Source organism: Anolis carolinensis, chromosome 1 (assembly GCF_035594765.1).
Source record: "Anolis carolinensis isolate JA03-04 chromosome 1, rAnoCar3.1.pri, whole genome shotgun sequence".
Lineage (NCBI taxonomy): Eukaryota > Metazoa > Chordata > Lepidosauria > Squamata > Dactyloidae > Anolis > Anolis carolinensis.
The window spans coordinates 184,444,357-184,458,861 of record NC_085841.1 but is presented as its reverse complement, the minus strand read 5'-3'; the positions used below and the strand labels follow the sequence as shown (position 1 = coordinate 184,458,861).

The 14,505-nt window shown below is 44.0% G+C and overlaps 1 protein-coding gene across 1 annotated transcript; it reads right to left on the bottom strand.

Moving 5' to 3' along the window:
- Positions 1 to 2,878: 2,878 nt before the first annotated feature.
- Positions 2,879 to 6,402, bottom strand: ndufb3 (NADH:ubiquinone oxidoreductase subunit B3). The gene is made up of 2 exons (XM_003227336.4): positions 6,269 to 6,402; positions 2,879 to 3,125 (listed from the first exon to the last, which is right to left on the bottom strand). Exons 1-2 carry the CDS (start codon positions 6,400 to 6,402, stop codon positions 2,969 to 2,971), a joined length of 291 nt encoding a protein of 96 aa, XP_003227384.1. The 3' UTR covers positions 2,879 to 2,968.
- Positions 6,403 to 14,505: the final 8,103 nt, after the last annotated feature.

Genomic DNA, 14,505 nt, shown 5'->3' with positions numbered 1-14,505 from the left:
ATTACGAATATTGTTTTTATTCTGATAAGAGATGTTAGTATCCTCTTTTCAGAAGAATTTTTTAATGCTCTAACAAACAACTTTCCTTTGTATGCTTGATTTAAGCAGCCATGCCCATAAAGAACTGGATCCTTTACCCATTTATTTCTACTCCCACCCTATTTGCTTTATTTCCTTCTCTCCTCTCCAAAATATTATCATAATTCCACAAAAATTGAATCATAATTCAATTTAAGTCATCCTAAGACTACAATCAGTTGCCTAATTTCTTATTGTTAACTACTTGTGAGGATAATCCTGTTTTGGGCTTTTTCCCCTAAGGAATAGCATCACATTGTATCTACATGTTTCTCTGTTCTGGCATATATCACTGATTTTAAAGACTTTGTTGCACCTCAGCACTGATTCACCTTGCTACAACACATGCACTCCACCACAGCAAGCTTGGGTTTTTCAGTTTATTGATAAAAAACAGCTTAATAAACTTAAAATCAGTAAAGAAAGCAATAATCCGATTGCAGAGGCAATCTGCAGAACACAGTTCAGAGTCTTCATAGACAATAATACAAAGTCCCAAAATTAGCAAAGCAATTCCGAAGAAACAAGGTAACGTGAGCTTCCAAATATATAATCCAAACACAGATTCTAAGCATGAGACGAAGCAAGATATATTTCCATGAACTGAGACAAGGCAAGTGTTGAATCTCCAAAAGCAATGTTGCTCTGTTTAAAATCTGACCCCAATTGCATTCCCTTTTAACCATACTTGCAAGCTAGAAACACATTCCTCTGAGATCTGGCTCCCCCGCGCTTGCCTGCAATTCTCACGGAGCGTCTAAGGCCTGTTCTCAACTTTAATCTAGAATTCCTGACTAACGATAATTCTTCACCCTCGCTCCCATCTGGACTTTGTTGATATTGACAATCTTCAGACTCCTGTGAAAAGTCACCCTTATCACTAAACTCAGAACTTTCCACATTCCCCTGATCTGCCTGCTTTTCTAAGCCATCAACATTCCCCGAATCCACCTGCATTTCTGAATCTTCAACATTTCCTGGGACAAACTGCTGTTGAAACCCAACTCTCCATCATCATCAAACTGGAATACAATACACTTGCTCTTTAAAAACCTTTTCACGTTACTTTCATTTGGAAATACAATTTTAATCTCTATAGGTAAAGGTACAAGTTTTCCCCCAACATTAAGTCTAGTCGGATCTAACTCTGGGGGTTGATGCTTATCTTCATTTCTAAGCTAAAGAGTCGGCGTTGTCTGTAGACACCTCCTAGATCATGTGGCCAGCATGAATGCATGGAGCACTGTTACCTTCCCGCTGTAGTGGTACCTATTGATCTACTCACATTTGCATGTTTTTGAACTGCTAGGTTGGCACAAGCTGGGGCTAACAGCAGGAGCTCACCCCGCTCTCCGGATTTGAACTGCTGACCTTTTGGGCAGCAAGTTCAGCAACTCAATGGTTTAACCTGTTGCGCCACTGGGGGCTCCTATATGTTACTATATGTAACCAGAAACAAATTACTGTTGTCAAGAATCGTCTCTGCAGTCGGTAGTTTCTTGGTTTCATTTATTCGTTTGCTTGCTTGTTCAATATGCTGCCTTTCTCCCAGGACACGACGCAAGGTAGCTTACAAAAGCAGAAAAGATTAGCTAAAAATTGGGTAATAAAAAGAAAACACAGTCAAACCATCATCATATGAAAACTGAACTAGAATAGAAAATGACCAAAATTTAATGCCTAGCATGTATGGAAGGTATCTATATCAGTGTTAACTCAGGAATTGGTGAAGTGTGTTGGCCAAATTTAGTCCTAGGATTTCAGTATGGGCTCTTGCACCAGTTTGTAATTTTTAAGATGAAAAAATACACATCTCTTATGCTTTTTAATGGGTACTGGGGGGCTCTTAAAAGACAAACCAGAGGACTTTTTAATCAAGTTGTTTTTGAAAAAGTTGGGAGAATATGGTGGAGAGTATGTCTAACCCCCAGAAAGTTGCCCACAGCAGCGTAATTACAGGGTATTTTGTAGCTCCCTCTCCTTCACAGTCATACAGGTAAAGAGAGAGAACATTTAACAATATTTCCATATCCCGTTGTTCCTTTCTTGGATAACTAGATTTCAATTGCTGAAAATTGACAATTGTATCCACTGTATTGTTTACACATACAGATCACCCAGGTGATACATTGAGAGGGAAATTTTTTAAACAAAATGCTTTGATTGTGATGTGAAAGTGATGTGCAGCACAAAGGGGAGGTTATAATGTTTTATGCAGCCCCTGCTATACTGAGGGAGACTCTTTCAAAATAGTGCCTGGTAATGTTTAAATACGCCAAGAGTTGGAAAATGGCTGCTGGAAATAGGCACAGAATTCATTGCTTTCCTGGAAGAAAAAAATGAACCTTTTCTTGGTTGAATAGAACACGAGACATTTTTCTCATAACTTGAACCTTAGGTTGCCTTCCATTCCCATCTGAAATTTGCATAGATCTCTCAACACTGACAAATGCCTTTGCACTCTAGAAAATTTATAAATTTCAGCCAATTTTCAGCAATGTACATCTAGTTGGCCATAAAATTTGTGGAAGTTAGTATTATCTGGTTTATTCCCTGCAGCTGGAGTAGACAGAAAACCATAAACAAAGGTGCATCAGGGTTCCAAGTTCGCTAAGTAGACAGGAAGAGAGGAAAACGTAAATAAATATAAAATAATAAGATGAAGTCTTGCTGTGAAATAGGAAATTTGTTGACACAACTTCAAATGCAGCCCATTACTCTGGAGTCTGGAGCACTGGTTTTGATCCATCACCTCAAAGTCCCTGCCTCCCATAAGGACAAAGGAAACAATACACTAGCATTATTTATGAACAGCTTTAATAGGATCTTGCCATGCAAAATCAGAACATGTAAGTGACTGATAATTTAGAAGCAAAAGAAAAAAATGTCTTCAGTGATGCCCGCCGTCTTTCTTTGGTGGGAAAAATGCATACTCAATTGCAATGGATACCACGAAGGCTGCAAATCCCCACTTGAATCCTTTGCTCATAACATCCATGAAAGAGACAGGTTTTGCAAAACCACCCATGTATCGCCATGCTTCATTGCTGTGATGAGAGTAACACAAAGACAAGAAATGAATACAGAACATTCTGCAATGCTACTTACTGGCCTACAAATTTATCAGTATATTCTGAAGAAACATTTTGAGTGAAAAGAGCTGAATGATTTGGCTTCTGTTCTTAAGAATAAGTTTTTGAAGGAAGCTCATGGCAGGGTATTTCCTGTCCTTGCCTATCACTTGAAATATCAGAAGATGGTCAGGGAAAACAATGTTGGGTAGAATGTGAGATCCCTGACGAGAGGAATTGCCTAAATGTATTTATTTATTTACATATTTTTATCCTGCCTTTCCCAACCCTGAGGGGGGGGGGAGGGGCTCAAAACAGCTTTACACAAAGGCAACTATTAGATGCCTTAAAAACAATGTACAGACAAAATAGAGTTATAAAACATTAAAACATTTAAAGCAGTACATTCACTATTAATCATGCTATCCAAAACCCAAGTCCGGGCCATTTCAATACTCAGTGCACATAATTCCATATTTATCTATTGCACAGGTTCCCCAAAGGCTTTATCACAAAGCCATGTTTTCACTCTCTTACGGAAGGGCAGGAGGGAGTGGGCTGATCTAATATCCCTAGGGAGGATATTACAAGGCAGAAAGGCCACCACTGAGAAGGCCCTGTCTCTCATCTCAACCAGTCGCACCTACAAAGGAGGCGGGACCAAGAACAGGGCCTCCCCAGACAATCCAAGATGGTTCATAGGGGGAGATCCGTTTGGACAGGTAAGCTGGGCCGAAACCATTTCAAGCTTTATAGGGTAAAGCCAGCACTCTGAATTTTGCTCAGTAGCAGAATGGCAGCCAGTGGAGGTGACGTAATGGGGTTGTATGTTCCCTGTATGCTGCTCTGGTGAGCAATCTGACTGCCGCCCGTTGAACCATTTGAAGATGCCGAACAATCTTCAAAGGCAACCCCACATGGAGTGCATTGTAGTAGTCTCTTCAGGATGTAACCACAGCGTGGATTACTGTGCCAAGTCTGACTTTCCAAGGTATGGGTGCAACTGGCGCACAAGTTTTAACTGTGCGAATGCTTCCCTGGCCACCGCAGAAACCTGAGGTTCCAGGCTCAGCGGTGAGTCTAGGAGGACTCCCAAGCTGCAAACCTGTGTCTTCAGGGGGAGTGTAACCCCATCCAACATAGGCTGCAACCCTATACCCTGTTCGGCCCTACGACTGACCAAGAGTATCTCTGTCTTGTCTGGGCTCAATTTCAATTTCTTCGCCCTCATCCAGGCTGTCACAGCTACCAAGCACCAGTTCAGGACCTGAACAGCCTCCTTAGCAGCAGGTTGAAAGGAGTAATAGAGTTGAATGACATCTGCATACAGATGGCATCAAACTCAAAATTGTTCTTACCTATTAAAGTTCAGAAAAATAAAGCTTCCAATTACCATTCCAACAAAGTATTTTTTCTGTATTATTCATTAAAGTATACATTTTATGTACAGATTGTCAATGGTCTGTGGTTTCTTAATTACAATCTATAATACTATATTCACAGGGCAACATGCAATTTTCCAGGACTATTCACCATAATCACTATGTCTCTGGTACCATTTTGGAATGGAAGCCTTTGAAAGAACAGCTCTTGACATGCTTAGTGTCATGAGATCTTCTTTCAGATGGTCAAATGGTCTTTTACAAGGCACTGCAACACCTCTTGCAAAAGCCCTTGCTGCATGGCCATCAGTAAAGTCTCAGGAAACCAGGGCATGTGGGCCCCACCCAGTTTATGGCTTCCAGATCATCTAAAGCTTCAGATGGGGAAATATCAGCTTAAAGTGTTGCCCAAATTTCCAGCTCCCTTGTCTAAACTCATAAAATTAGTCATATGGAAGAAACCACATCCAGCCATAGGGTGAACAAGACTTTCAGTGCAGTTTCCCACTCCACTATAAATGCTGAATGTTAATAAGCATTGACTACAATATACCTTTATCTGGGTATAAGTCCCATGTAACTCAACAATGTATATCAAAATGCGTAACGAACTGGACTGTTAGTGTACTGCTGTGGGAGATCCACTTTATGCTTCTGTATATAGAGAGCTCTTTCAGTAGACAAATACTAACATATGAAGAATATTTTTATGGATACAATCTGAAATGCTTTTCAAAACATCACTCTAAATGTTTCCTAATCCATTAAAAATCACGCTTATGCACTTGTGGCAACCAGTTCCCTATATTGGTGAATTAAAGAGGCTGTGTTACAAAAGCTTTGAATTTTCCTTTGGATAAAGAACTTCAGATGCCATATACCTGAAAGACTTTGTAATAGTTACATTTAGACAAAAATCGGCATTAATAAGTCATGGGACTGGGGGACCAGCCTTCTAATGCCAGTATTAATTGATGTAGAGGTGCTTGATCTAAGAGTACAAAACACTCCATGAAGAGCACATTAATAAATAATTAAATTGGACAATATGTTTTTTCCACTATAGTCTTAAAAAAAAAGAGAGCAGCTTCAGTCCATATTAATATTTTTGTCAGACAAGGTGAACTATTATAGCATTAAACCAGCAATGAGCAGATTTAGACAAGTAGGGTCCTTTTGTAACTATGTAATCTAAAAATAGAAACCTTCTGAACCTTTTCTCCTCTCAAATCAATAAACTCATCCTCAGAACTAAGCAACTAATGCTCCCACTAGCTGCAGGTTCTGTTTGATGCTTTGTACTTAATGCAGGAAAAGCATCTGCTTTTAGGGAATAGAAACCTTGATGTGCGTTTCTAAGACCCCCTCCATACTGCATTATCTCCCAGGATCTGATCCCAGATTATTTGCTTATCCCAGATTATTTGGAAGTGGAGACAATCCAGTTTAAAGCAGACAATCTGGGATCGGAACCTGGGATATAAGGACAGTGTAAAAGGGGTCTAAGTGTCTCAAAGCAATGTGCTCCTAAAGTGATTTTAAAAAGAACTGACTTTATTTACTACAGAAATGGAAAATGTTTGGTCCTCAAGATGTTTTGGACTACAATTCTATAGTCCCTGACTGTTAGGCACATGGCTGGGACTGATGGGAACTATAGGCCTAAAATCTGTAGGACCAAAAGTGTCCACATGAGGAAAATCTTGTGGCCGAGGAGGCATTAATGACAGCTCTTACCGAAGCCATGGATCCTTGAGTCCCCGCCGAGCCAGCCTTTCTTGGACTTCCTCCAAGCGAGTACCTTCTATCTTCCACATTTTGTAATCTGGAAGCTCCACTTTCCCATGACCGTGCTCATGTCCATGGCCCATGTCTGTAGAAAATATTTGTAAAAAGCAGCTCCTGAGATTTATTTTGATATAGCATGTCATATTGTCTTCATTAAAAAGACCCTTTTGGAACATAGTGCATCAAAGGCCATTAGGAAATTATTTCTAATACATATAGTTTCAGGAAGACTAGCAACAACTGGATGTGCTGCTTGTTCTAAGGCGCTTCAAGACACAATAGAGAGGGGAAACCCTCTACCGTGCTACTGCAGTGGTTCTTAACCTGTGGGTCCCCAGGTGTTTTGGCCTACAACTCCCAGAAATCCCAGCCAGTTTACCGCTGTCAGGATTTCTAGGAGTTGAAGGCCAAAACATCTAAGGACCCACAAGGTTGAGAACTACTGTGCTGTGCTATAGGAGAAATCTGTCACCAGTCTTGTTCCTTACTACTGCTGTTGCCCAGTAGCAGCTTAGCATATGTAGTCTGGCTCCTCTGCAAAAGCTTCTCTGGCTGGATCTACACCGTCCTATAATCCAATTTCTGAATCCTGATTATCTGCTTTGAACTGGATAATATGGGTCTACATTGCCATATAATCCAGTTCAAAGCAGATAATCTGGATTTGGAAACCGGACTATATGGCAGTGTAGATGGGGCCACTGGTGTCGGAGCAGGAGTACTACCATTAGCATATCCTCTTGCCTGACATAAATCCACCACCATGGAAAGGTAGTGCCTTTAGGTGGGACTTCCATAACAGCCATTCATTTATTTGAACAAAATAAATAAAAGATACACACTTATTTTCAATATTGTCAGTTTCTAGGTTGAAAATGATACAAGCTTAACTTGATCCCAATATTCTTGGAACTGTTCCAGAAGACTAAACACATTGCTATCTGGTACAGGCTGAGTATCTCTTATCTAAAATGCATGGGACCAGAAGTATTTTTTTCCAGATTCTTCCAAACTATTCCACTGATGGCAATGAAATTTGGAAACAACATAACATTTGACGTGGTGAGTGTTTTAAGCTTACTCTCACAAACCTGACCCTCCTGAGAAAGGTAAAACCAAAACCAAAAGCAACAGCCAATCATTCACCTCCACTCTTAGCTACCATCCTAACAGATGGCTCCTCCCCTTAGCATCGGCCAATCACTTCCCTCCTCCTTTAGCAACCATTGTAATAGAGGGCTTCTCCCCTTAGCAACGACACAAGCAATGGCCAAGCAGTTCCCACCCTTTAGCAAACTGTGTGGGCGGGGCCGCAGAACGCAAGGGGAACAGATTCCTCAAGGCTTTTTTTCCCTCATGAAGGCCTTCATCTGCTTAAGCAGAAAAAGAATGGGAAAAGGAATAGGAAGGGGCCTGAGGCAGTTAGGAATTGGTGGGAGTTGAAGCCCAAGTTGGTCCAGGCCTGTTGCACTTCTTTATGTTATAGAACAAGCCTGGCCCAACTTGGGCCCTCCCTCCAGGTGTTTTGGACTTCAACTCCCACCATTCCTAACAGCCACAGGCCCCTTCCTTTCCCCCCTCAGCCGATTAAACGGAAAGAGAAAAGAAATAGTAAGGGGCCCTGAGGCTGTTAGGAATGGTGGGAGGAAGTCCAAGACACCTGAAGGGAGCACTCAAGTTGCACCAGGCCTGAATGAGAGAGAGCGCTCTGCTCATGCCCAGAGGCACCTTGGTACCTGCCCCTTTCCCTCCCTTCTCCCTCCCTCCAGGGAGGTTGACCAGAGGACGCCAGGCTGTTTTACCTAACCAGACCGGGCCACAGTAACACGTGGCCGGGTACAGTTAGCACATAATGTTTTAAAATAAATTTGTGCATGAAACAAAATGTATGTCCATGGAACCATCAGAAATGAAAGATACCACTATTTCATTCACCCATCTGGAAAATTTTGGACTCAGTAATTTTAGATAAGGGATTCTCAACCAGTAATGCATTGGGTTTCATTTCCTGGCCATTGGGTTTCATTTCCTGGCCATTTCCTGGCCATGCAACAAATAGAATGATAAAAGTGAATGGGGGGGATAGATTCTTTCTTTTAAAATAATTCAAATCAAGAAGAAATAATATTTTTTTCTTGTGAAGTATATAGTATTTATTATTTTAGAGCTATTTTAAGTTGCCTTTAAATGCATGAAGTTGTCTTTGAAGAGCCTTTATTTGTTACAATTAATTTTAGATTTAGTCTTTATAGGATTTGGATCCTAAAAACTGCTGCGCAAAGTCATGAAACATCATGTCAAGGACAGAACGCCACAAGATTCAAAGTAACAGAGTTTATTAGATTACAGAACTCAAAAATGCCCGTAAAAACACAAGGGCCAGGCAGTTTTTGCCTTTAGGAGCAAAAAGGGACAAAAGTAAATGTTCAAAAGATAAACCGGATTAAACCGGAGTTTAATCCGGGTAAAAACAAACTGCTTGCTTCAGCCTAGGTATTAACAGAACGAAAGCCAAGGAACAAAAGATACAAAGAATGCAACTAATTGGCAGCAGATTCCTCTCTGCTGCCAGCACTGTGCTTAGAGTAACTTGCGTCGCTCCCACACACACACAGTAGACAGGATCTCCAACACGAGCAATTCAGCCAAGGATTGTAGAAGTAGAGTAGACCAGTTCCGTTCCGTAGATCAAAGCCAGAAGCAGACGTTTGTAGTTTTTCCAAGTCCAAGAAGGGGGGAAGACAAGCCGTGGTCAGTTCAGTCCGGGTTCTCAAAGCAGGAGATGGCGTCCGTCAGAAAGACGACGGAAGGTCAAGCTAATAAGAGTAAGCACAGGTTTGCACAAACAAATGCCCACACAATCCCTCCCGCCGTCTGACCCTGGATTCCAATCAACTTACGTCTCAGCACAGGAAAGTACACAAGTCTTCAGGGAAGCGTCCCACACACACACGGATCCCAAGCGTTTGCCCAGATTACCTTGCCTGACGCAATTTGCAATTGCTCCCAAGCCCCATTTTATGCCAGTTACAAATCTTCATCACTGTCAGCTGTCCTCCTTAACCCGGGCGTTTCCTCATCACTTTCCTCGTCAGAGCTGGAACACCTCTGACTACGCCCAACAGCATCTCCAGCTGTGGATCCCGTCCCATCCCTCCAGCTAAGCCATGGGTCTAATCCTGAAGGTCCCCATTCATCTTCTGCCCCATCATGGCCAGTGGCCCCCAATTCCTCCCTTACCCGAGTCCAATCCATCTCATCCTCCTCTGAGCTAACCAGCCCCTCCTCCATTCTCTCCGTAAACCCTTCGAAAGATTCTTCGTCAGATGGTGCTGCAAATATGTCTCGCAGTCTTTTTCTCTCTCGCTCCTCGAGAGTATCTGACTCCCGAGGAGTCTTACGCCCACGTCTGTCAGTAACAGAGCCATGAGGCTCAATCATAACACTATCCCCTCTCACAAAGGCCTCCTCCCCCGATGGCGGAGAAGTGGCAGTGATACCCTCCGCTATAGCACCACGACGACTAGAGGTATCAAGTTTCAACAGCGAACGATGAAAGACTGGATGGACCTTTAAACTAGACGGTAAACGCAAACGAAACGCAACGGAAGAAATCTTTTTAACGATAGGAAAGGGACCCAAATACCGAGGCGCAAACTTTCCCCCAGCCTGTTTAATATGTTTGGAAGATAACCACACCAAATCCCCTTCTTCCAACTCCTCCCCTGCCTGCCTGTGGCGGTCAGCCTGAGTCTTCTGCGTTGCCTTAGCTTCCAACAGTAAGCGACGGGCAACATCATGCAATGCAGCCATTTCCGTAGAGCGGTACACAGGGTCCGAAGAGACCACATTGGTCGACGGCGCCACACCTCCCCGTGGGTGAAAACCATAAGTTAGCTCAAACGGCGTATGCTGACTAGATGTGTGCACCGCATTGTTGTAAGCAAATTCCGCCACCGGTAGCCACTTCACCCAAGCCGTGGGTTGATCTAAACAAAAACAACGCAGGTATTGCTCTAAGAGCCCATTAACCCGTTCCGACTGTCCATCCGTTTGCGGATGAAAGGCTGAAGAAACGTTTAACTTAGTCCCCAAGCACTCATGGAAATGTTTCCAAAAGCGTGACACAAATTGCGGAGCCCTATCTGAAATAATCACCTCGGGTGCTCCGTGCAAACGATAGATGTGCTTAGTAAATAGTAGGGCCAACGTAGGGGCCGCCGGAATGGTTGAACAAGGAATAAAATGAGCCAGTTTACTAAATAAATCCACCACCACCCAAATACAAGTATAACCCCCAGACTTAGGCAAATCTGAAATGAAATCCATGGAAATGATTTGCCATGGCCTGTCCGGAACAGGTAAAGACGACAACAACCCTCTAGGGCGCCCAACAGGCGTCTTACTCTGCTGGCAAACGGCGCAGCTGTCACAAAAGCGCAGAATGTCTTGCCGCATCTTTGGCCACCAATAGCTCCTGGTAATGAGCTGCACGGTCTTGAATCTGCCAAAGTGCCCAGCCATGGGTTCGTCATGGTGGGCTCTAATCACCTCCAACCTGAGGGCCCCCACTGGTACGTAGACCTGCCCCCTGCGTACCAATACTCCGTCTTGATCTTGTAGATGCGGCAGTATGGTACGGTTACCTGCTGAGAGCAGCATCAGTTGCTCCTGTGTCCACACATCATCCCTCTGAGCCTCAAGGATCTGGTCATGTAACCCGAGCTCATTATCTACAACACACAGAGAGGCAGTAGGCAAGATGGTCTGACATACAACCTGCTCATTGGTCTTAAACTCCGGCTTGCGGGATAAAGCATCGGCCCGCAAGTTTGCCTTCCCCTCTACGAACTGCACCTTGAAGTTAAACCTGGAGAAAAACAAAGCCCATCGGATTTGACGCTGGTTTAACTTCTTTGCTGTTTGCAAGTGCTCTAAATTCTTGTGATCAGATCTGACCACGATCTGGTGCCGTGCCCCTTCAAGCCAGTGCCGCCACACCTCAAACGCCACCTTAATCGCCAACAACTCCTTCTCCCATATGGTATAGTTCTGCTCGAAGGGTGTTAGTTGCCGCGAGTAAAATCCACAGGGACGCAAGGTCCCTGAGGAATCCTTCTGAGACAATACAGCCCCCAACGCGTAGCTAGAAGCGTCCGCTTCTACCACGAACGGTTTGTCAACATCAGGATGGGTTAGTATGTTGTCCGATTGAAAACTAGACTTAAGTTGTAGAAACGCCTCGTGAGCTTCCCGCCCCCACACAAATGGCTGTTTCTTGCGCAGAAGCTGCGTCAAAGGTACCGTGAGCTTTGCAAAATTCGGAATAAACTCCCGGTAGTAATTAGCGAAACCTAAGAACCTTTGTACATCCTTCTTAGTTTTCAGCTCCTGCCATGAGTTGACGGCGTCAACCTTATGTGGGTCCATTTTAAGTTCCCTACCTGACACTACATGACCTAGGAACTCCACTTCAGGCACATGAAAGACGCATTTGGAAGCCTTGGCGAAAAGCCCATTAGCCCGCAGTCGGTGCAGAACCTGCTTGACATGTTGACGATGTTCTTTCTCGTCCTTAGAAAAAATCAAGATATCATCCAAATAAATCACTAAAAATTGGTCAATTAGGTCCCTGAACACATCGTTCATGAACCTCTGGAAGACCGCAGGAGCATTACAAAGCCCAAAAGGCATGACTCGGAACTCGTGGCATCCGAAACACGTGTTAAATGCCGTCTTCCATTCATCCCCTTCCCGTATACGGATTAAGTTATAGGCCCCCCGCAGGTCAAGCTTGGTAAAGACCTTAGCCCCTTGCACCCTTGATAACAGTTCCGAGATTAAAGGGAGCGGGTACCTATCCCGAATGGTGTATTTGTTTAGGATCCGATAGTCGCAGACCAGCCTAAGTTCCCCAGTCTTTTTGGCTACAAAGAATACTGGTGCCGCAGTTGGAGAACTAGATGGGCGAATAAACCCCTTGGCTAAATTTTCATCTAAAAACTCCCGCAAAGCTTGCCTTTCCGGTACAGTCAAGGCATACAGCCTCCCTGCTGGCAGTTTCGCACCTTCTGCCAACTTGATGGCGCAATCATATGGCCTGTGCGGTGGTAATTTGTCCGCTTCTCTTTTACAAAATACATCAGAGAACTCCCCATACTCAGCAGGCACTCCCTCCATATCAGCATGAGTAACGTTTAGAGTGCAACAATCCTGCCTCTTTAAGATCACTTTACGTGTTGCCCAATCCACTTGTGGGTTTACTACAGCTAGCCAATCCATCCCCAGGATCACATCATATCGAGGCAAGCTCGTAATATCCCACACAAACGTTCCCGTTACTCCCTGCACCTCCCACGTTACTGCTGAGGTTTCCTGGTTAACCACCCCAGTCTCCAGCAGTCTCCCATCTGCTCCCTCCACCCACACGTCGCATGCCTTGCGCACTCTAGGAATGCCATGCTTCTTAGCAAACTCAATATCTACATAGGAGACCGTAGCTCCTGAGTCCAGCAGTGCCAGAGTAGAAACAAGTTCCCTTCCCCCAACAGATAATGTAATGGGTACGAAAACATGCTTCCTCCCCTCAGTTGACTGCTTGAGGAGCCCTAGTGCGTTGGACTCACGTCGCACTAGGGCTGGCCTTTTCCCGAAAGCTGGGAAGGTTTCACATTACAATTTTTGGCAAAATGCCCAGCATTCCCACAGTACAAACACAAGCCCAGCTGCCTCCTACGGCTCTTTTCCTCTGTAGACAGTTTTTTAAAGACCCCAAGCTCCATGGGCTCTTCCCCCATCACCACAGGTGCCCTGGTTACATGCATGGGTGGCGCACACATTGCTTTTGAGTGTTTACGAGCCTCGAACCTTGCGTCTAAACGCAGCACCTTAGCTACTAAGGCGTCCCAGCTTTCAGCCGGCTCCAAGCGTGCTAATTCATCCTGGAGCATATCACTTAACCCGGCAGTAAATAAAAGCATGAATGCATTTTCCCCCCAATCCAGCTGGTGGCGATACAGGTTAAACTTATTTAAGTAATCCAAAACAGTCCCCTTTCCCTGTTTCAACCGATACAGGGCCCACCCAGCGTTCTCCGTGCGGAGAGGATCCCCAAAAGTATCAGTTAACAACTTTTTGAAATTATTCAAATTGTCCTTGACTGGGTCATTTCCCAAAATTAAATTAGTGGCCCATTGTCCTGCGGAACCGGTCAACAAACTCAAAATAAAAGCCACCTTACTAGTGTCAGTAGGAAAAGCATGAGCACTGAGCTGAGAAAAATAAAGCTCCACTTGTGCCAAAAAGGTTGGCAACTTGCACCTGGTTCCGTCAAAGCGTTCAGGAGTCAAAACATGTCCTTTCACAGCAAAAGCTGTTTGGCTTACGGTAAAGGCCGTTTGCAATTGGTCTACTTTGGCTCTTAACTCATCCATCGTCTTCCTGACGGGTTTATTGCTGCAATAAACTTTTTATGGGCGTCAGGCAATCTGTCAAGGACAGAACGCCACAAGATTCAAAGTAACAGAGTTTATTAGATTACAGAACTCAAAAATGCCCGTAAAAACACAAGGGCCAGGCAGTTTTTGCCTTTAGGAGCAAAAAGGGACAAAAGTAAATGTTCAAAAGATAAACCGGATTAAACCGGAGTTTAATCCGGGTAAAAACAAACTGCTTGCTTCAGCCTAGGTATTAACAGAACGAAAGCCAAGGAACAAAAGATACAAAGAATGCAACTAATTGGCAGCAGATTCCTCTCTGCTGCCAGCACTGTGCTTAGAGTAACTTGCGTCGCTCCCACACACACACAGTAGACAGGATCTCCAACACGAGCAATTCAGCCAAGGATTGTAGAAGTAGAGTAGACCAGTTCCGTTCCGTAGATCAAAGCCAGAAGCAGACGTTTGTAGTTTTTCCAAGTCCAAGAAGGGGGGAAGACAAGCCGTGGTCAGTTCAGTCCGGGTTCTCAAAGCAGGAGATGGCGTCCGTCAGAAAGACGACGGAAGGTCAAGCTAATAAGAGTAAGCACAGGTTTGCACAAACAAATGCCCACACAATCCCTCCCGCCGTCTGACCCTGGATTCCAATCAACTTACGTCTCAGCACAGGAAAGTACACAAGTCTTCAGGGAAGCGTCCCACACACACACGGATCCCAAGCGTTTGCCCAGATTACCTTGCCTGACGCAA

Bases quoted from the DNA above. Each gene is read 5' to 3' on its own strand.
- ndufb3 (XM_003227336.4), bottom strand. From the start codon at position 6,402: ATGGGCCATGGACATGAGCACGGTCATGGGAAAGTGGAGCTTCCAGAT. The intron at 3,126-6,268 runs GTAAGAGCTGTC...CTCTCATCACAG, and splicing joins CTCAAGGATCCATGGCTTCG to CAATGAAGCATGGCGATACA.